The 23,203-nt window shown below is 39.9% G+C and overlaps 1 protein-coding gene across 2 annotated transcripts in view; it reads right to left on the bottom strand.

Moving 5' to 3' along the window:
- LOC121886706 (A disintegrin and metalloproteinase with thrombospondin motifs 14) overlaps window positions 1-23,193 on the bottom strand; it is a 57,555-nt gene extending 34,362 nt beyond the window's left edge. For both annotated transcript variants that reach the window (XM_042396922.1, XM_042396923.1), the window contains exons 1-4: window positions 22,467-23,193; window positions 21,608-22,026; window positions 6,718-6,874; window positions 1,649-1,845 (exon numbers count right to left, since the gene is read on the bottom strand). In XM_042396922.1, coding sequence (XP_042252856.1) covers window positions 1,649-1,845; window positions 6,718-6,874; window positions 21,608-22,026; window positions 22,467-22,545 — 852 coding nt within the window. In that variant the 5' untranslated portion in view covers window positions 22,546-23,193. The remainder of the gene's footprint in view (window positions 1-1,648; window positions 1,846-6,717; window positions 6,875-21,607; window positions 22,027-22,466) is intronic.
- Between the last annotated feature and the right edge of the window lie 10 nt (window positions 23,194-23,203).

Here is a 23,203-nt window from a genome sequence, read left to right as displayed (position 1 = left end):
TACTCCTTTGCTGAAACACCAACAGTGTGTGTCAGTTTGCTTTCTCTGGGTAAAAATTACGACCGTGCAGAACAAAAGCTCTGTCACTGACGAAAGGCTATCTTGGCCTAAGTCCAAATTTGCTCTGGGACGCAGGGCTACACCCAAGGCATTTAAGCAAATATTCCATTCACAGAAGCCTATTCAGGTCAATAAATGCTGTAAAGAACACTGGAATGACCCCAAATTCTCCCAGATTTGTTACAAACTCAAATTCCTAGACTGGTCTATACTGACCTATATAGGTGTGTTTTTGTTGGACACGAAACAGAGAAGCTGTTGAAAAATTAAGACAACATCAAAATATAGCATCCTAAAAGTTCTATGATGACTTTTGTGAACACTGAAGTTGCATATTTTTCCTGACAAGACTCAAGTCAATTCATTCAAAAGTTTTTGGTGTGTCCTTCTGAGGGATGGGCCGACCCCATGCATACTGGGATAATTACAAAGCCAGGAGGAGCGCACAGAGGGCTGGAATCTGACTGTTGTGACTGAAAATGAGAGTAGCAGCTGTAGGCTACAGGCGCTAGGTGTCCCTGGCTTGTGTACAGCATCACATCGACGTGGACAAAACCTGGTCCGTGCTCAAACAACACAGCCATTGTGCGGCAGGCACCTCAGCAGTCACCTTGGCTTCGCGCAGACAGGATGTTCAGTAATCAATCCCTCAGGGAGAGTTTCTCCAGGTGGTACTACACATTCTGCAGCCACGGAGCAGGGATTCAGAGGGATTTGAGTGGGCAGAGCTCTTTCAGACACAGCAAGCCTGTGGCTTACAAGTGGAACTAAGGAGTTTTGACCCTCGTTTGTTTAAACTGCTTCTTTCTCTCCGGAGGTTGTACAATTTCCTGTCAAATTTGACTCAGCATGAAGGGAAATATATGGTCAATTGTTAGAACTTTGCTTGATTTCACTCTATAGTTCAGACAATTTTAACCCTAAGGACTTCCTCAAATTCACTTTTTTTCTGTCAGTGATCTGAAATACTCATAAATGGATATCAGAAAGCTCTATACACTGAGGACTGACAATTACAGAACACCCTCTCACAGCCACTTCACAGTATCAGCCAAGGTCATTAAAATCAGACATTTCTCCCTGTTGAAGATATCCTAATTAAATAAACACATCATTCCTTGTAAGCAGAACTGGGCAGTGTGAGAGGACTTCTGGCACTGGTTTCCATGACTGTCCCACACAGCTCCCAGTCAACTTTCTAATTGGTCTAGTGCAGCTAATCAGACCACCATGCAGGGTCCAAATGGTAACTGTTACAGAGTGAAACCAGCACCCTGTGAAAATCTGACTTGGGGGATTTGGGTCCAGTAAGTAGATTATGGTGGTAGGAGCTGGTGGAGCCCGTAATGAATGAGCTGAGAGTTTCTTTTTTTTTACCTCTTCAGTAATCCATAAACAGCTAGAGAAAGTGGGGGTCTGGAGACAAGTGTGGCAATGTCTGATGTCAGAGAGGACAAGGAGGAAAAAATATAGATCATGATATAATATCTTATGTTGGGATTTTACATATAGAGAACTCAACGACCCTGCCATAAAAGAAAGGAGAGAATTTGATGAGCATTATATAAAGAATCAGAACAGAACTTACTATGTTCATGAGCGTGAGAACATAATTCTGCACATGCTCCTTGCCATGGAAGCGCACCACTGAATCGTCCACAGCGAGGAGCACCTCGATGTTATAGTCGTCTTTCTTTGCGTGCCTCCGTTTGCGCTCAGACTCAGACAGTTTATGTTCGACGAGATCCAGAGCCGCTGGGAGGTCTGCGATCCCGAAGTCTGCCACTGCAAAATACGACCAGCACATAAACAAGTCAATGAACAGACGGTGGGAATCTGATACATGTATGATATTTCTTCTCTTATTTCAGCGTCTGTGAAGTGATATACTGCTGTGTCAAAGCCGACATAAAACAAAGTTCTGTCTTTGAGTCTCGGGATGAGCAGGAGGAATCCTTTGGGATTATTGACGGGGCTGTGGACTCTATATATTCTAAGTCACTCGATCACAAATACTCCCCTGAGACTCATAAATCATTGGCCTACAGAGTCAGAAGTGTATTTCCTCTCTGCCCCACATTCAGCCTAACTATAATATGTGCATTCAGAGCATGAATCCCAGCTGAGTCACACCAATTCCAAAGATCATTCATCCATGTCATAAAGCTCTAAAGCAGCTTTTTGCAAGTGTGATATTCATGTGCAATATATCTTCTATCAAAAATTGTCTTTTGACACTCATTTAGAGGTATAAATTGTGTGAATTTGGATTTTACAGATTCAGGCCATGACAGAAACTGTGAGATGAAACAGCTCTGGTGAGCTGAGATGTCAGATTAAAAAAAAAGAAAAAAAAAGTAATACAGTGATCCACAGGTGTAGAACATATTTGTGATAAACTGAAAATTGAATTGCTTCATTGTGACACAAACACAACAGATGCAATAAATCAAAAAGCACTCAGGGAGAGCATATTACTGCCATGGCTGCACCTAATCACAAAATGTTTAGTCATTTTTATTCTCCATCTGGATCTGCATGAAAAGACGTGTAGTAAGAGACAATTATGAGATACATGCATCAATTATTTTCAGCAGCAGTTCATTAGAAAATAGCAAACATGCCTTACCAAATTTCATTGAACTTCATTACAAATGCAGGATGTTCTGCCAACTAAACAGGCAAAAAGAATAAACAAACCGATAAAGAGCATAGAGGTAATAAAATAGAATTTGTTGAACACGTCTGGCATAAATTGCCTTCTTCTAACATTCATGTATCTCAAAAGATTGGTATGTTGCTTGAAGCTATGAATTATTGCAATCAAGTGCAAACCACTCCACATAATTTCACATTTGAGACGGTTGTTATTAAAGCCCGCCAGATACAAATGGAGACATGACACATTATCTTGTGTATACTATAAAATCCATTGGATAAGGTATTATCAATCACAGCATAATGCAGAACAATGATGGATAAATGCAGTGTTCTGCAGAACTCATTCAAACAGCTGGCTCCAGGCAAATATCCTAAAAAGCAATTTATTATAAATATAAATATAAATAACAAAGCATAACAGATAAACAAATAAATGTATCACAGATGACAACTTATTTGCAACAGTTGCAGCACAGTAAATTAAAATAAATGTGTCAAACAACTGCAAAAATTAGACTGTTAAATAAGCAGGAAATAGGACAACTGTTATTAATTAATACCAAGATTAGGCATGGATAGAGACACTAAATGAGAGTGAGTGTAAACACTATTTCAGTTCAGGTGAAGTTTTGACTGCTGTGGTTAAACTGGTGCTTTAGGGATTATTATTGTGGAGTCTATTAAAGACCTCATCACCTGTTTTAAGGGGTGTTGGCTCTCCCAGAGGAACGTGACAGCACTATAAAGGTCAAAAATGAGGAGTAACACCATGGAAAAGTTTTCACAACAGTTAAGTGTAAGATTAGTCTTTGTGAGAGTTGATACCTCACGGTATTTTGCGTAGGTTCAAAAACAGTAATAGAAAAGGTAAACAACAGCAACAATATTCATAGAAGTTCCCCAGCTGGATGCAAATCCAACATCAGACAGTTGCATTACTTATAGAAGAATATAGCTGTAAAGACAAAAGAATTAACATGGGACTGTGGTAAAAACAGTAAAGACTAAAAACAAGGCTTGGAAAACATGAATGATTGACTTGATTAAAATTGTTTCTCAGGATATATGAGCTGCAGAGCTGTGGAGTAACATGAAAAGGCCCATACGTCAGTTTTACAGCAATACACAATGGGAAATGGAGTGGATTAGTGAGTATAGTGAGTCTTTCACCAGATGCTCAAGCTATTGTTGTAGCAAGGAAGGAATAAAAAAAGGAATTCATGATGGTGTTGGGTCACTTAATTGCCAAGGAATGGTCACCAGCTCTCCTCCCCTGTCGCCTCTACTACCACAGGAGCCCAGCATTCCTCACTTTACCAGCTGCTTTGGTGAGCACTGCCTCTGCTCTTTAGCTCAATCCTACAGAGTAGCGATAGGTGTTTAAAAGAGAGAAAGAGTGCATACCAAAGGACCATACCAATTTGTTTTCAGGTTTTTGTATGTACTTTTCTAACCATTAATTTCCATTAATTTCAGTTCAGTATGTAAATCAATCAGCAGGATTTTAAAACTTGTGCAGTCAGGGCTTATTATTGGTACCAATCGAAATGTACTTGTAGCATCTGGTCAAGTACTGAAAATTAGAGTTGAAAGTCTGGTCAGATTTGTAATCTTGTTTACTTATTATTTGATCAGAGTTCCTCATTTAAGGCAAACTTTAGCTTACTTTAGGCTAATCTAGGCAAACTCATACTGCTGCTTGTGTTGTGAAAATTGCCATCTTTACAGCTCCATTAATTGATGTTTTTTCCCTTTTTTTGCAACATTGACCTTATGAAGTTGATGTAAAGTTGCCTATTAACACAGCTAGCATTCACAAAGCAACTTTAGCTTATTTGGAGTGGTGTTCCTGGCCACCTGTGAGACCTACTCAGTCTCATTTTAGCTCTATTTTGGTCTCCACCAGCTCCTGAGAAAAATATCTGGCCTTTTAACTTATTTTTTCCACTACTGTTTTATCCACTACAAAAAACAATAACAATAACAGAAAAATTAACACAAATATGAGATTTCAGGTTACCTCCAATAATAGCCAAAACAGTTTAATGAGCTCAGAGAGAGTTCAAGATGGCTCTGTGGGGAAAAAGTTGTTGTCTGGGAGGCAAAAATATACAGTAGGCCTACCCTTAATATTAATATATTGCAGTAGCCTATATAAACAGTATATCAGTATTTGTAATGCTATAAACATAAGTTCAAATATAAATATACAGCTTTCCAAATGATTATACTACATCTCAAATATGCTTTACAGGGTATTTGGTGTTGAATTTATATTTCAGGAGAGATAGACACTTTTGTTTGTGTGAATTATGTGTATAAAGTTATCTTTGAATCCAAGCAATGCTGCATCCAAAAACGTATTTCCATCACTACTCTCTGTTCCCTTTTGTTAATTACTTAATTAAAAACGTGGCATAGCTCATATCAGGCTATAAGCGTGCAAAGCAACCAGCCACTTACATAAACTGAGAACTCCCTCCTGATTTTGGAGACGAGGCAAAACGAGGTTTCTTTATGTAAAAATATTTGCTGCATTACAAATCTCACTGTTTACACTTGAAATATGTGTGAAATAGCTCACAAGTGTGTAGAAAAAAAGCACAGGGGGGCCATTACAGATTCTAGTGCCATGTCGAAACATTCAAATAATTAATGAAGGTACGCGCTGCGTGATCCCTGTGTAAAGTTACGCAAGTTACATCAAAGACTGAGGCTGCATGTTCCTGCTGCTGATGGTGGCCACAAGTATTCAACTAAAAACGAACTTAACATTTTAAAACAGGTTTGAGTGACATTATTATAGAGGCAAAACTCAACTGAAAGGGTCTTTTTTTGTTGTATAACTTTTTAAAATCCCAGGTTTCAATGTCAACTATTCATAGCAAGCACCGCAGTGGATGCTGATTTCTCTTAGAATCAGAGCTGCAACGACAAGTCGATTTATTAATTAGTCGACAGAAAATTCATCAACAACTATTTTGATAATCAGATAATCATTTTAGTCATTTTTTAAAAGCAAATATGCCAAAAAGTTGATGGTTAAACTTCTCATATGTGATGATTTAATGCTTTTCTTTGTCATACCTGATAGTAAAGTGAATATTTTTGGGTTTTGGACTGTTGGTTGGACATTTAATGACGAAACCATTGACTCTGGGAAATTATAACAAGCATTTTCGCTATTTTCTGACATTTTATAGACAAAACGATTATTCGATTAATTGAGAAAATAATGAGGAGATGAAGTAATAATGAAAATAATTGTGAGTTGCAGCCCTACTTAGAATATGGAGGAAGATGCTTCATTTTCTTAGAAAGACAGATGAAAAAAATTCTGAATGAGAGATTGCTTTTAGTTATAGAAGCTAGTGGAAAAGAGGCTACTCCCAGATGTGACGTAATGACTTCAGCTCTCTATTACCTCACAACTATTACAGACTTGATGTTCACTCTAGTGAATTACACAAGTCAAGCAGATTTTTAAGGGTGTACTAGTAGGTTTTCATTTCATACAGACATTAATGGAGATCAATGGCAGCAAGAAAAAAAAAATTTTCATTTCTAAAACAGCAGGATTTTTTGCTAAACGGTTAGCTATGATTTTAAGTATATCTGAACTGTAGCATAAAACATCGGAGACCAATGATGCTTTAAATATAGTTTAGCAGCAACTACTGCCTGTATTATATTTATTTATTCATCTAGTCCTGGTGTTCTGTAATTATTCTCTGTTGTTCTGTTTGTTACACGCTCTTGTGTCTATTTAATGTGTTGGTGACCTGAAGACAATTGTTCACCCAAGTGAACAATGATGCTGCACTCTATTTTATTCTATAAGGTTCAATCATGTTGTCCTTGTTATTATGAAGTTCCAGTGCACTTAATCACACGTGTACACCCATGTACTCACGCCCAGTCAAAACACACACACACACACACACACGCACAGCGCTTTTTGTTTCCACTGACATCATGCTTCCTCTCTCTGCCTACCTTCATTGTGGAGGTCCTCCCTGCGCTGGCCCGTTTCCCGCTTGATGGCTGACCTGCGGTAGACCACGTGGACACGCCCCTTCACTTCCACGTCCTGTTGGCCCTTCTCGAGGGGCTCAATGAAAAACTCCCCATTATCAGTCCGGATCAGACCTGACTGGAAAAAGAGGGCTTCAAATTAGTGCACCCCTCCGCCTTCAAAGGACGGTAATTCCACTGGAGCCAGTAATTATAGTGTGCCTGATCAATTGGAAGCCTTAGTGGAGGGAAGAGGTCTGGATGTGTGGAATGACACAGGTAGACACAATTTGGGGCCTTCCAAGCATTTCGCCAAGATTTATTGAGTGTCACCATGATTTCACCCTGAACGAGATGAGTAGCAACGTCTCAATTCAGCTGTATGTTTCCATGTGCTTTATGTTTTTAATGTATTCACTGTTGGATACTCTTACAAGCTTCGATACCGATCTGTGATGTTCAAAGAATTCAAAGCCTGTGTTGAGGTTTGAAAATTTACTTTTTGATGTTCTCGCTTTCCCTCATCCTCCCCGATGTGCTCCACTAAAATTAGCAATTTCTGACACTTCCTAGATTCCACTTTAAATTGCCTGCAGACAGCAGCTGTGATCTTGATGCTTTCATTCAAAGGTAAGTATACGGCAAAAGGAATTATTAGGTGCACGACAAGTTTGTGCACAGTGGGATAGGCGTGTTGCCACTCTGTCGCTCATCAAAACTCATATTTTCTTTTAACTGCATTAAATTATGGGTTAGGAAAAATTTTCATGTCTGCCTCTTCTAGGATGGATTTCTTCCTGTCTGATTGTTGAAAAATGGCCCCATGGAAAGAAGACCAAGCTTTTTGATTCAGAGGACAGTCGTCATAAACTGACATTTACTGCTGATTTGCATAACTGCTGTAGCTGCACTGGAAATATTATGAAAATGTGTTTCACCATCAATGAAAAATACACCATAAATCACCATAATGTCACCATAAATGCAAGAAACATAACAGTTCAAATATATATTTTTCCATTTAGAGAGCGTAAGAGTGTGTGGTTTGTCACTTTAAATTGCATGTGACAGAAGAGAAGAGGAGCTTAATTTCCGTGCGGAGAACGAAAAACCAAAGAGATGTCTGTGCAGGATGAGTTGACAGCACACATTGATGTCTGGTCCATCAATACTGTAGCAGTGAGACTGAACATCATCTCTTTCCCTGCATCCACGCTTAAGTGATAATGCAGCTTCCTGATTGGCATTGGCACAGCATGTAAGAGAACGCATACATTTGCACATACTGATTTCCATAAAGTAAACATCCTCTGTTGAAGGTCTCTTTGGTGTATATCTAATGTGACTGAAGGTAAATATTTACATGGAGCACACAGGAAGCCAAAGTCCAGCTCTAATACACTATTACACTGCAAAATCACAATACAAGCATGTGTCACCACTCCAGTTTAAGGTATTAAAGATTAAAGTGTTATTTATTCCTCACTCTTTTTGGTGTAATTGAAGTGATATTGTAGTTGTTATGATTAAAACATTACACCAATCCGCATTCATTCAGTACAGACACAAGTGTGTTTTGGAAAGTCCTCAATATGAGAACTGTGTGTACAAAACCAACATGTTGTTTGCAGTCCTTCTTTGGTAATTCTAAAGAGCCCAACGGATGCTGTTATTAGTAATCAAGTTATTAGGTTAAGTGGAGTTTTTCTGAGTGCTGGCCATTTACTTTCTAAATTACCTCACACACGTTTTGGGGGATTTTTTTCCCCTACAGTTTCTTTCTACATACCTGGAAACATGTTTGCAGATAACCAACTGCCTGTGGTGCATATCTGTGTAGGCATATCTGCCTACATACTGGTCAGTTATCGCAACACAACATGAGTTAGTTTGCTAGTAAACCTATTGGTTAATGTTGCACTATGAGTCATTTATAGTGAGCAGCAGTTATGGTCTTTGGTCAGTGAGTTAAGTGAGGGTGTCTTGTGGGAAATGTGTCTTCAGCCTGCAATTATTGATTTTTTGGCCACTTGGACGCAGTGCAAATTTGTTTGCAAACAGTTGTTAATTTACACATCCAGCAGAAACTGAGCAGCATTATCATTCATTTGGAGTCTTGTTTCTGGCCACCTGACATATGTAAATCCAATACTCTCTTTTTAGTCTCCACCAACTCCTGAGGGAAATATCTGACTCTTCAGTTGCTAACTTTGTCTTTGTCTGTCCCTTTTTTAGCTTTTTTGATGTAAACAGCAGCACGTTGTGGCCAAAAATGAATCGAAACAGTGAATCTGCCAAAGCTGAAAGACGCCATAAAGTTCCGTAGAGCTGAGGAGAAGTGCAGAGCCAGGTGATAAATCTCCGTGGGTTCATCACTACAAGCAACTCCTTTCTCATACACTTAGTATGAAATATATTGCTTTGAGTAATTACTTACAATTGTGAGTATACGTTCTTGTACAGTATTCTTTTCCCTCCTAAGTGTCCATGTAGATGTCCAACACAATCTACTCACTGGATATAAAATATCTCTCTGATTTGTGCCAATAGATCCCTCATGCCATCAAACTGTGAGTAAACAAAGGAGAGTTCTTGTTTAAATCCACCCTGGCTCTCTGTTAGAGCCTGGTGTATCAATATCACCATTTGCACAAAGCTTCTACCTCCATCCATTATCTTTACCAACGCTTGCGGGGTCACGGACGAGATGACAGGTCAGCTCTTTATCATATGGCTGACACATAGACATTTCACATTCATATCTATGAGCAATTTCAAGTCACCAGTTAACCTAACTGGCGTGTCTCTGGACTGTGGGAGGACAGTCCAAAGACACGCAAGAAGAAACCCACATTTGCTAAAAATGTATCTGTTGGGCATCTTAGTGGACAAGTGGCGTGTCACTGCCACATCATTTGTTCAAATTCATCCAGGGAGCTTTGTTTTATGTCGTGCGTCTCTTTCTTTCTCTCTCCCTTCATGCCTTGATCCAATTAAGACAAAATGTACCAAAAAAGAAAATGTAGCAGTTGACTTGCTTCTAAAGTACAATTGTTCATTAAGACAGAACACCTGACATAATGAGACCTAAATGAAGCAAAAGCCATGTTGCATCTTCTAAAAACCGACCAAACAAGTCTGAAGTGAACGCATTCCTTCTTTCTTCGTGGCCATGTTGTTTCTATTAAGCTTAATCAACAAACTGTGCTGTTTCAATACACTACACAATACACAAATTGCATTTCTCATACTTCTATTCCCTACTGAAAAAAAAAAAATCTATCCAGCCTATCATTATACTCATGAAGAGGGCACACCAACAAGATTCTGGCAAGAATGTGTGTATTTACAGCTACAAAAAGAAATCTAAATACAGTGCAGCAAAGAGAACATTTTGCCTAAAAAAACTCATCTCAAAATCCTCAGCATAACATCGCTAGGGCCTAACAACACAAATGCTCTGAACCTATGGGTGGACGTGTGACAGTAAGGGCAAAGAGGAGTGAAAGAATCTGTCAAGCCCTGACCAGGAAATGCCAAGTAAGACATGCTCGAATACTTCCTCTGTGGTCTCTTATTTCAGCAAAGTGAAGCCGGGTCTGTGAGGGGAGAGAGCAGCAGCATCTGGAAGGGCCTACAGAGGAACCAAGTGTAAACATATGTACACTGTATGGGGAAGTCTGGGAGAGGGCGTAGGTTTGCAGTCAGTAGTGGGGAAGGGACACAGAGGCACGGGATTTTCAAAAAATGCTGTCTGTATTGTCAACAACTTTACCCACTGAAATTACATTTAGATTCACTGACAGAGACCTGAAAACAATCATGTATTTACAGGCCGTAACTAACTGCGCACCTGCTATTTTGGTTCATCTATGTGCATCAGCTCAAAGCTGAAAAGGGCTGTGCGAGGGTGACTATAGATCAGCGGGATTAATGAGCCTTGATTTTCCAACGTCTGCACATAGACAGAAGGCAGAATAACGAGTTATAACTGACAAGTCTGACGTGTGTTGAGATGTGTGTAGTTATTTTGTGGCAGCCTGGTGTCGTTTTCAGGCAATTTAATCAAGGTAAACACAGAGATCGGCTGTGCGTAAAAGCGCTGCACTCAGTCACGGCACTTCTCAAATCAGAGGCTTCAGATTTATCAACATATCTGTCCTGCTGCCTTCAGATATTGCAGGGATTTAAGGAACTGAATACGTTTTCACACAGTAGGCAGCTGTGGATAACAGATTCAGTAAGAATAAGCTATATTCATTTACTGACATTCCTGCTTTAACCACATTCAACGTAATTTTAATGCTGATTTAAAGGCATCCACTTGTTGGAGAGTGTTTAATTAAAATACTTTATTTATATTTTAAGCATTAATCTGTTATTGCTGTGTATTTGCATGTTGAAAAATTCACCAAAGTGACAGCGGAGTGATGTCGTGTCAGACACAGTCATGGTTCTGAGACTTCTATTCTACTCTCAGCGCAATATCTAGGACCCAATTTCCATCAAAATACCCACAACTCCTTTTTGTGCCTCTCCTCCCACCTGTGCACTGTACTGGGCTCAGTTTCAAGGTCAGGACAATACCAAATTGTTGGAGCACTGGTTGTTATGCCTCCATGAAAATAGGGCCCTAGTGGAATTCTTCATTATTATTATTTATCAGGGAAAATTGCCAAATATTCACTTGTTCCAGGCTCTCAAATCTGAGGATTTGCTGCTTTCGTCTGTTTATTATGATTGTAGATTGAAAATCTTTGGGTTTTGGACTGGCAAAGCGAACAATTGACAATGCCATCTTGTGCTGAGAATTTTAACTGGCCTTTTTTTAATACTATTTTCTGGCATTTTATAGCCGAAATGATTGATTGATTAATCAAAAACAGTCTCTTTTTGGGAAAATACTGCAATTACACATTTTAAACTGTGAATCAAAACATTTTTCCAACATTGTAGAGTAGGTATTTTCACCCTTGAGAAGTGTGCACAGAGCTTGCTGTCAGGCTATGTAAAGATAAGCTCCACCAGTTAGATGGTGAAATATGTGTAACCTGAGAGGCAAATCCCACAGCAAGAAAAAGTCTGTAATGCAGTCGAAGACAATGTCCACTTGATAAACATATCTGTATTTTTTAGCCGTGCAATCAGCAGGGATGGCAATGTCGGTGAGACACTTTGCCACATTGGTCCACACTGAAACTGTTGGATGATGGATTGCCATGAAATTTGATACATTCATGTTCCCCACACGATGAACCGCAACAACTTTGGTGATTCCCTGACTCTTCATCACTCTTTATATCTAATATTTCAGTGGAAGGACTCAACTGGGGGCATAAAACTGGGATTTTCAACAGTGAGGACGGATTCCAAAGCCTTTCTTTCTGTTTTGGGATCTTATTTGTGTTTTTCACACTGCTATAATTGGTGAGGAATTGAGTTTTGGAATTGCAACACTCTTACACTCGGTGTGGGTGTTACTAATTAGCATGTGAAAATAACATCATCATCATTCCCACACATATGCAAGACAAATCAGACGGGTGACAAATCAAAGGAAAAACCAACATAAAGTGTCTTAGTAAGGTGTTACGTCACCATGTGCAACCAGAACAGCTTCAATGCGCCTTGGCATTGATTCTCTGAACTCTTCTGGAGGGATGAACACCATTCTTCAAAAAGATATTGCTTCGTTTGGTGTTTTGATGATGGTGGTGGAGAGCGCTGTCTTACACGTCAGTCCAAAATCTCCCTTAAGTGTTCGATTGGATTGATTTCTGGTGACTGTGAAGGCTGTAGCATATGATTCACATCATTGTCATACTCATCAAACCATTCAGTGACCCCTCATGCCCTATGGATGGGGGCACTGTTATCCCTATCAGGATAGAAATGTTTCATCATAGGATAAAGGTGATCACTCACAACAACTTTGTATTGATTTGCAGTGACCCAAACCATGACAGCAAAATGCCTCTCACGGCATAACATAGCCACCAGATCCCCTCACTGGAGGGGTCAAGCATTCAGACCTGTACCAGTTTTTCCTTTAATTTGTCAACCATCTGCATATTAAAATTGTGAAATGAATTGTCATTGTTTTCACATTTGTCACATTTGCGGTTTTTCAGACGTCACACAGTAATGCTAAAATTCAGGGAGATTAGCTTTTTCTAGATCAAGAGAGGTTAAGTGATGTGGTCATCAGGTTGCTCCACGTGATGTGAGAGCACATAGAACTGGGATTATTATGAGAACTGCAGCGCTCGGCGAAGAATACAATTTATATCAGCGTGGTTCAGCCAGCTCTGCACTGAAAAACGCTCTGAAGCCGGGGCTGTGAGTGGTGCTGACTGACACCGTACAAAAAGGTAAATATAGCTAAGGTTTAAGCTCACCAGTACACTAAATTCCACACATTGGTAAGAGCAACTTTGAAGGTGGATATTTACTATATGTAATTTCAGAGCGACTTCTTTCTGCTCTGCAAACTACCAGTTGGAGTCTGTCACCTGCTCAGTGCAGCATACATATCAAGGCAAAGAACAAATGAGGTGAGAGCCTGTAAAATCACTTCTTTGTTGGAAACTTGTCTAGTTTAATAAATATTTCTTTCATGCATAAGCTTACGGAGATCACAGGTCTTTTTCTTTACATCACTACATGTAAGTGACAGAATATAACCTGCAGGCAGTAAACATACATCAAACATATTTGTCTTTTTACATCATATATTGAAGTAATCTGACAGGGACATCCCCTAAGGTGCATGGCGAACAAACACAATCTAAAAATGGAACAAATGCCACAGGCTATAGATGCTTGAGCTGCAACGTGCAACAAAATCAAAGTCCAGCCGTCATTCCAGGAGCTTAACCTGTAATTTGTGGCAGATTGTTTAGAAACATGTAATTTCAATTCCAGGCACGCTCTGTGTTGATCCACAAACAAGAGACAGCGAGGGAGAGAGTTAAAAGGTAATCCACTGTCAACTGCTCAGATCAAGTTATGCGCTCTAATTTCTGCGAGGTCACCATTAATCGTATGAACTTTAGTCAAAAGATCTCCAACAAATCTGACCTATATTGGAGAGGAAGTAATGACACTTCTGACTCAATATTCCCAAGATACTAGTAGCATCTGACATGATGGTGATGTTGGATAAAAGCTTTTGTGGTAAAACCAGGAAGATCAATAAGCCGGGGAGTAAATCATGGCTGAGTGGTGCTGGACTCAGCAGAGTCGCGGGTTTGAAATAATCGTATGAGACAGGTTGTGGGAGCAGGGGATTACTACTTGATTCCTTTTTATCAGCTTTCACATCTCACTGTGCTGGGCCACAAAGGGCATGCATAGCTGGTGATCAAGATCAGGATTATAGAGAGAAAATTGCGTTTATAATCATCGGTACCCATCTGCATCAGACTAATATCAAAGGGGAGAAAAATAATAATCATCTAGCCATTAAGTTGAGCATTTAATTGAAGAAGATTATGAGGTTACTATCAATGGCTAATTGGTTTTAAATTAAAGCTGGTCTGATACATAAGATTAATACTTAATTTACTATTAATATAAACATCATTATTATCATTATTAGAGAAAACACTGCTGGTCGAAGTCATGGTAGGAGGAGTAGTAGTAGTAGTGTAGAAGAAGTAGCAGTAGGAGTACTAGTAGTAAAAGAAATTATAGTAGTAGTAGTATAAATGGTGGTGGTAGTAGTAGAAGTAGTAGTAGTGTTGTGGATGAAGTAGATGTAGGAGTAATAGTAATAGTAGAAGTGATAGCAGTGGTAGTAATGTTGTTGCAGTAGTAGTAGTAATATAAACAGCAGTACCAAAGGTTAGTAGTAGAGAAAGACATAGTTGTAGTAGTGATACGAGTAGTAGCAGTAGTAGAAAAATAAGTAGTAGTGGTAATAGTGGCAGTACCAGTACAGGTAGAAGTACTGGTAGTAGTTTCTAGTAGAAAAAGTAGTTGTTGTAGTAGTAGCATTAATAATAGAAGTAATTGGGGGTGGTGGTAGTCGTAGAAGTAGCAGTAGTAGTAGAAGAAATACTAGTAGTAGTAGTGGTATCAGTATATAGCAATATGTTGAGACATGATTCTCATTATCATTGTAACATTCTCTGGTATCTGTGTGTGTGTGTGTGTGTGTTGTGTGTGTGTGTGTGTGTGTGTCTGTGTGCGTGCATGCGTGTGTGTGCACGTGTGTGTTTGTGTGTGCGTGCATGCGTGTGTGTGCACGTGTGTGTTTGTGTGTGTGTGTGTGTGTGTGTGTGTGTGCGTGTGTGTGCGTGTGTGCGTGTGTGTGTGTGTTTGCAGATATGTGTGTCCTGTGTATTTGCATGTTTAGACAGATATACTGTAGCTGCTGTAATTAAGGATTTGACTGGGAAGCAATAAATCTAATTGTTGGCTGAGATGTCGGTGCCTCCGCTGATGGAACTCCTAATTTAGTGACTTCACCTTTGTGCCAGCAGAGTACTGGAACATCGGAGGAGGATACTGGAATACTGGACTGAGACCAGCGCTGCACAGAATTCCTTCAAACATTTATGAATAGAACAATTTATGCAAACATTTTCCATCTCCAATGGATGGAAACCCCCCCATCCCCCAAAAAATAGTAAGCGGACTGACTGCAGACTGTTGCTAGGTCTCTCTCTCTCTTTTTAACCAATGGACACATAAATAGCGCTCTTCCGACTGCGGTTATCCGGCACTCATGTTTCCATCACACATGTAATTCAATCGGCCCGTCATCTGCGCTAATTCCCAACACATGAGCAGCACCGGTATAATCATAGCCATCACTCATCGCTCTGCAACAATAGTTCATGCATGTCTGGAGCGCACAGCTGTTGCCATCTAACAGGAGTTACAGTCAGAGAGAGAGAGATATTGCACGCGCTGACATGTAGATTAATCAAACAGAAACTAATCACTATATCAAAATGAAACTGAAAGTGCAGGTCTGTTTAAGAACACCAACAGTCATTTAAAAGTCCCTTTTTGAGAAACTTCAGGTGACAGTCTGCCTGCACTGCAAGGCCAAATATATACAAAAAATACCAGATTAATAGCAGTTTAACTGTATGCATGTCTTATCTGTCATGAGCCTGGAATGCTATAAATCTTGCCCCTCAGGCACATGGCAGGAGACCAAGTTAGCGTAATCTGTTACTAGTGATGTCATGCCTCACTATTTGGGACTCATCTCTGTGGGAGCGGCCTCACTGCAGAGGACACGCTGATAGAAGAGCTTATCATCAAGACTCAGGCGCACAAAAAAGGGTAGAATAACTAAATAACTTCAGGGTTAGGAGATGTGATGACTGCGGGTGTGTTCGCACTTTGTGTCCGGGAATGCACATGCTATGGGAAAAGAAAAACAAATGTATCTATGCAACTGTGATACGTATCTCACAAAAATATACTGTATGTCTCTTCTCTATAAGGGATCCCATCAAAAGAACTTTTTAAGATGCAGTGCTGGTGGTACTTGACATGTAAAGACATACAGTACATCTCCAAGATTTTGCCCGCATTCGGTGACCTTGGCGCATGACTCACGTTTTAAGTCCTTTCAAACTCCGTCCTTTCATCAGACGTGATCTCCTCTGTGTCCCTCCACATCAAGCAGACACTTCAGACTAAATAATTTCGCCTGTGAGCTGTCTGTGCACCTTTAAAAGCTCCCCGAACATCCCTGCATGCACAGACAGGTCCATGTTTATGTTGGCTTTGATGCAAGGAAACACACGGACGATACTCCTAAGAGTCTGACTGCGGCCTTTAAAGCGTTTGTTTGCCCAAATCTCACACACACACGCACATCTTTTTTTCCATGTACCATGCAGATAGGTTTGGTTTTGTTTGCCTAAGTTTGGAGATATCAGCTGCTGAGATTTCATCCGCCGCCACAATACAGAGGAGGTGAATGCAATGTTGTTTATGATGCTTAAAGTTTTAAAAAAAAAAGTCAACAGCAACATGTCTCTCGACACAATGACCCAGATACTCTGCATAATACACTGACCTCATTTTCAGCAATTTTAAAATAGAAATATTTTCCACTTAAGAGTAAAAAGTGGTGAAAAGTGTCCACAACAAATACACTTTTTTTGTGATTTCTGTGAACAGACCTTTTATAGAAATAAATATTGTATCATCCTGACAAACTTGAAGGTGTAACATAAAAGACACAACACACTGAGCACCGTAAGAGAGAGAAAATCTCCAGAACTGTCAGCTTACATATGTTTCAAGGGAAGTACATACTTGCTGGCTTGGGTCTTGGATCTTCAGTACACATTTATTGATATCCTTGCCTATATCGTGGCCCTTCTGCCACATTGATTCTAGACCTCCAACATGCCAAATTAACAGTAAAGGACAAGAATAGGCATTTACTGGGATGTGACATCCTAAAAGAGCCTGCTGTGACAACATTTGTTGCCTGCATTCAGATGTTTGACTGGTCATTGATCGACTGTCTCAGAAATACTCTTTGCTTCCTTTCTTTCGCCACAAATTGGGCCACTGAATGAACCCAGAATGATTGGTCAGTTTCAGTATTCAATTGTGTAGAGGGAAATCATGGCAGGAGATTAGTGGTGGCGGATTTCTTTTAAAAACAAAGGTTAATAGATTAGAAAAGGGAACTGGGCAGCAGTATTTTAAACTAAACAATTTGCATTTTTTTACATTAAAACCTCAATACTTCTCAGTGAAGCAACTCTAAATTCTCCTGAATAATTTAACACTACTTACAAGAGGGTTATGCTATCTTATACACTTTTTCCACAGTTACTGGCTCTAAATTCTACAGTACCCATGAGCCATTCAAGTCATATTGGGGTTACAGTAATTACCAGTTTCCAACTTGTAAATAGTGTCCACGTTAACATCCAAGTCATATTTACGACTAGGAAACTCCGATTTTTCTGAAAGCTCCTGTATTGTACATCCAATTTGATGCGAAATAATACATAAGTGCCCAAAAGCCAAACAAACACCAAAGCTTCACATCAGTGAAAGTCCATCATTAAAGATGAATAAACCTTTATTGTCATGCACAGTATTTTTAACCCTAACACAACCCAGTCTGCATTGAGTTTTGTAATAACTTTAATGTTCGACCCAACCAAAGTCTCCTTTCAATGCTAAATTATACTGGATAGTAAAGTTTGAATATGCTGTCATTTTAGTAAAGGTAAAAGAACATTTATTTTGTTAGCATTCAACAACAACATATCCCATGAGTCTTATTCCGGGTTCACATTATATGAGATACATTGTAGAGATTTACATGTTTTTGACTTGTGAGTGCTCACGTTATTGGACAACTCACGACTGTTTTAGTTGGTCATGTGAGTTGGTCATGTGAATATGACCAACTAACTAACTGTGACAATATAGCACTCCATTAAATTTACGTATAATCAACAACATACTTTGGCTGACGTGAAGCATCCGTATTTGGTTTTTTTTCACTTCTGTATTATTAAGTGCAAAGTCGAATATATCAGACGTTTCAGAATCAGATCTGACATGAATACTGTTTACAAGTTGGAAACTCGTAATTACAGTAATTCTGATATTACAAGAATGTATCTTATTCACAGGAGTACCCTCAAAACCCTCATAGGAGCTGTTGTTGTATGAAGAGTATCACATTTCAGCTTTTCAGAAAGAGTGAGAAAAGGTGTCATTCATGAGAAGTTAAACTGAGCAACAAAAGCTAACAGAACATAAGCTAACTGACGCTAACGCTGCTAACTGTAGGATTCCTCTTTGGCTTCTCCACTCTGTAGCTCCTAACTACTTGACTACTATATAGCTGCTTTGTGCATTAGGCCTTCTTTAATATGGAAAAACAATGTGATATAGATCTTTTGTGCTATTAAGTTTGTAACAAACATTGCATATAAATCTTTCACATCATGTTTGTAGAGTGAATACAGCATTGTGCTGCCTAAGGCGACTGCCTTGAGTCACTGAAGGGCACATAGAGTGGCCTTTCAGGAAATTACTTTGTGATTAGAGAACACAGCATGGCATTGTCCACACACTGCTCACTGTTATTATATTAAGAAAAAAAGAAATGACTCTGTGAACTCTGTCTTTACTGAGGAAGAAAAGCTTTCTCAGCTCTGGCCTGGTTTGTTGTACTGATACATGAGAGAAACAATGAGAGAACGGAAAAGTGTAGTGATGATGAGAAACAATACAAGTGTTAAGAGACGCTCATTGTTTCTTTGTGTTGTGCTGCTGCAACATAACAAGCTCAACTGCCCTAACAAACACGTCAAGAAGACAAGAGATGAAATGGTGTGCTTGTGAAAATTCTGGCCAAAAAAAGTGTTAATTGCTGCTAATGGCTTGATTCAAAGACTTAAGTTTTCTCACTTGAAATGTCAGTGTGTGTGATCATTTAACAAAAAAAAGGACTATTGGATAATTGAAAGTGTGTTTTTCAGTCTCATTTGGAGAGTTTTAAAAGTTCCAAGGTCAAGAGGTTATCTTCACTCCCATTCCACATGTTATTTCTGTCAGTACACTTCAGAGAGCTGCCTTAGAAAAGCTAAAGAGTAGCCTCGGCTCGGTCAACCTGCCACACGCACATTTGAAAATTCACTCTAATTTGCTTGACTGCAAACATCCATTAGTGGCTCGGCTCACCTCCCATTGCTCTGCTCTATCACAGCGAATTGCAGCTTTAAAGGCCATGATGACACTGAATGACTGCATTAGAGCAGGATAATTAAATAGATTGGTGTTAATGCAAGAAGAACAGGCCTGCTGAGATTGTGGCCTTTCATTTTGAATTGATTTTATCTCAAAGACCTCAAAATAAGCCGTGACTAAGCAGCTGTTTATAGTGATATGCCACCCAAAAGCTATCTCTTTTTATCACTTGCTTCCTGTAGGATTGAAAGATGGCTGTAAAAAGTTTGCAGTTTTGCTTCTTGACTTGATGTCAGCTGGGATTCAAGATGTTTTTTATTACTTCAAAAAGTATCAAAATGTTTATAGGAACTTCTCAAATCACTCCTGTAATCCACATCTGTTCACCCCTGCGCTCATATGTTCCAAACACTCATATTTTGGCTAAATACACAGTGTCTTAGGGATGGATTCCAATAACTGTTTCCATTTTGGATCCGATTCCAGGATGGCAAAATACTTGGATTTGATGGGTACAAAAGACACCAAGTCTGTTATTGAATCTTTTAACTCTTCACTCTTTTCTATTAGCAAAGAGCAATGTACAAAACATATATAGAAAGTCCTAGATTTTCAGTCAAACGTTGACTCTGATGTCTCTTTCACTGGTTGAAATGACCACCACTGCCAGTGGCAGAATATATCACTTCATTAAAGCTGCACTAATCAATATTTTTTACACTAACAATGGATTAAATGCCTATGTGTAACATGAAAAGGGTTGCTTATGGTGATGAACCCGAAGAGAATTATCACCTGACTCCGCAGTTCCCCTCAGAGCTCTTTAGTGTCTTTCGGCTCATTGTTTTGGTTTTACTGCCTGCAACTTTATGGTTTTCATTCAGTCTCATTGTGTCAGCTCAGATGCAGCCTGCAGCAGCTTTCAGCAGAAAGGGTCTGATAAACCAACTGTGCGACCTGCCCAGCACCGAACGACAGCTAGTCACTAATGTAAGACAAAGTTAGTGACTACACGAGTAAGATATTTCCCTCAGAAGTTAGTGGAGACTAAAAACAGAGCTAAAAAGAGAGTGAATATTGGACTTACATTAACCAGGTGGCCAAATACACAACCCCAAATCCATGCTCCGCACATTCACCACATAAAGTGATGGTGGTCAATATTGTGTTGACAGCTTGTTGCACTGCCCGCTAGTGGCCAAAAATATCTATTAATGCGGATTTAAATAACAAAATTAAACTCTGCTATTGTCTTGCTATATGCTCAGCATAGCCGACATCTTTACTCAGCCAAAGATGGTTTATAGAGAAACATGGAAGCATTCAGATTTGATTCGATAGTGGATTCATATTCAATACTCCAACCCTACTGCCCCTGTCTGTGTACAACCTGTCAAGCTTTTGAGCAGGTGTGAGTTTGAATTCTTGCTGCCTGCTACTTCACCGGTCAGACCTGCTATATTCTAGCTCACTCGCTCTCTGGCTGCCTGAAGAACTACTGACAAATGGAGGAGCAGGATGTGGAAACTGCTGCATGTGCCGGCTAGTGTATAGAGGAATATTTTGGCAAAAATATGAGGGTTTTTTTTCTCATGTTTAATTCCAGCAGCAGCCATTTGTTTCATGTCTATCCCCATTTTTCTCTCTCCCTCCCCTTGTTTCCTGTCATCTCTCTGCTGCCGCAATCTCATAAAGGCATAAAATGTCCCAAAAGTATTTAAGAAATAAATATATAGGTGTGTTTGGAAGATAGAATACAGATGCTGCAGGATTGGTTCAATAAGTCTCTGTGGAAGTTTTGCTACTTTTGAATACAGTGAAAACTGGTCACATTTAAAATCCATGGTAACCAACATGACAACGGCCACTGTTCTCAGCAAATTACGAAACTACAAACTTTTTAGAGCCGAAACAGAGATGAATGTTTGATTGATAGATTTCAGATGTATTGCTTTAATGTATGTCTCACAGAAGTGTATGTTGCATATGGAAGCTAAGGTCAGAAAATATGTTAAGTGGTCAATGTGAGGGACTTTCTGAAGATGAATAAATGCAGGCCAACCCCATAATACTCCACAATCTGTCTGACACTGTGCCAAAGAGGGAAAGGCATCTTTTCCTCCCAGTACCTCCCTCTCAAGTAGGCCAATGTTTTAAGTGTGCATTGGTAACTTACCAGTCCATCACAGTTGCTGATAGCCACAGAGGCCTCCGGCATGTCAGTCACATCCCCAGTGAAAACACAGTTCCCGTAGATGCGTTCCTTGGCCTTTTCCTCAAAGTCCTCCTGCCATTCCACAAAAGCCCCTGGGGCCACCAGCCTCCTGTTGGCTCTCAAGCGGAGGTGCAGTTCTTTCCCAAACACAGTGACATTGAAAAACAAGTGCTGAGCCGAGGCAGAGGTGACCGAGGGCAACTCGGGGGCACCGCGGGCCACCCTTCTTCTGCTGCCAAGGGCTGAGGCGGCATCGGCAGCAGCAGCAGCACCTTTACTTCCACTTCCAGCAGAGACCACGTGAGAAATGTACCGGCCATGGGAGTCTGTGCTGAATGGCACGATAAGACCATATTCACTTAACTTTCCAGAGAGTTTTTCTGATGGGACAGATAGTGTCAAGTGAGAATCACATTCACAGAGCTATAGCAACTTCCTATGGGAAAAGACTAAAAAGCAAAGTGAGCTGACTGATTATAAAGACATGCTGTATCACTGAGAACAGAACTTAACTTTGTCAGACATATGATTGTATAAAGCATATAAAGGTAGCTCAGTATGAATGCTCTCTTTATGATACAGGCGTATTGTATGTAAAAAAAAAAAAAAATACTGTGGACATAAAGGGAAACCCAGCAGTTCAACACACTATTGATTTTGTTCAGCTAGAACAGTAAAGCTGTCAGACTCATTTTGACCTATCAATAAAAATAGTCCATCTTTTTTTTTTTATTATCATTATTCCCCCACTTTTAGAAGTCAGAGTGCATTTGTCCTTAATACAAAAGCCCAGCAAAAAAAAGAAAACAAACTGACTCACCATGTGTTTCTGCAGCGACAATATGATCCAAAAATACTTGACTGAGTGAAAAGCACATGAATAAATACATACAATCCATAGCGAGGCTATAGTGTGAGAGCTGCCACTTCAGCGTTGAGTTTTCCTTTCTGTTGTAAACTTTGAGCAGAGTCCTTCCTCCTGAAAAAAACGCACAAATGCAGGAGAAAAGTCCTCAAAGTTGAGCTCCAGCGAGGCAGCCGGGCATTTCTGAGCGTTTCCCTCTAGACGCCAAACTGACGGATATTCACAAGTTGTTTCCAATCTTTTGGCCTGTGCTGAACTGCATAGACCGAGACTGCCCCATCCATTTAGGGAGCTGGGGGTGGGGGGTATCTGGGGTGCTGATGACGACAACTCCCCGGTAAAAACCGGGACGGTTTGAAGAGGTAGCCCAATTTTTTTTTTCCTTCTTCTTCTTCTACTTTTCCTTCCTCAGATAACTTTTTAAAAAGCCGTAGAGCAAGTTAACGCACGCCTACACTGAGGAGAAGAGGAAAAAAAGTCGGAAGAGTTCAGATAAAGTGTGCAGAGACAGAGTGTCCCGGTGGTGAAACATCTGCCGTCCAGTCGTGCGCCATTACGCACCAATGGTTCTGCTGCGGGACTCACAAGTGCTCAACTTGAAGCCACTACCAGCCAACAGTGGGAGCGCCTTCTCTCCACTAGACAACCACATATTTAGCCAAGCGATTTTTTTTTTCAACCCAAAAAAACCC

This window comes from Thunnus maccoyii, chromosome 20 (genome assembly GCF_910596095.1).
Source record: "Thunnus maccoyii chromosome 20, fThuMac1.1, whole genome shotgun sequence".
In the NCBI taxonomy this organism is placed as follows: Eukaryota; Metazoa; Chordata; class Actinopteri; order Scombriformes; family Scombridae; genus Thunnus; species Thunnus maccoyii.
This window is presented reverse-complemented; position numbering and strand designations above follow the sequence as displayed.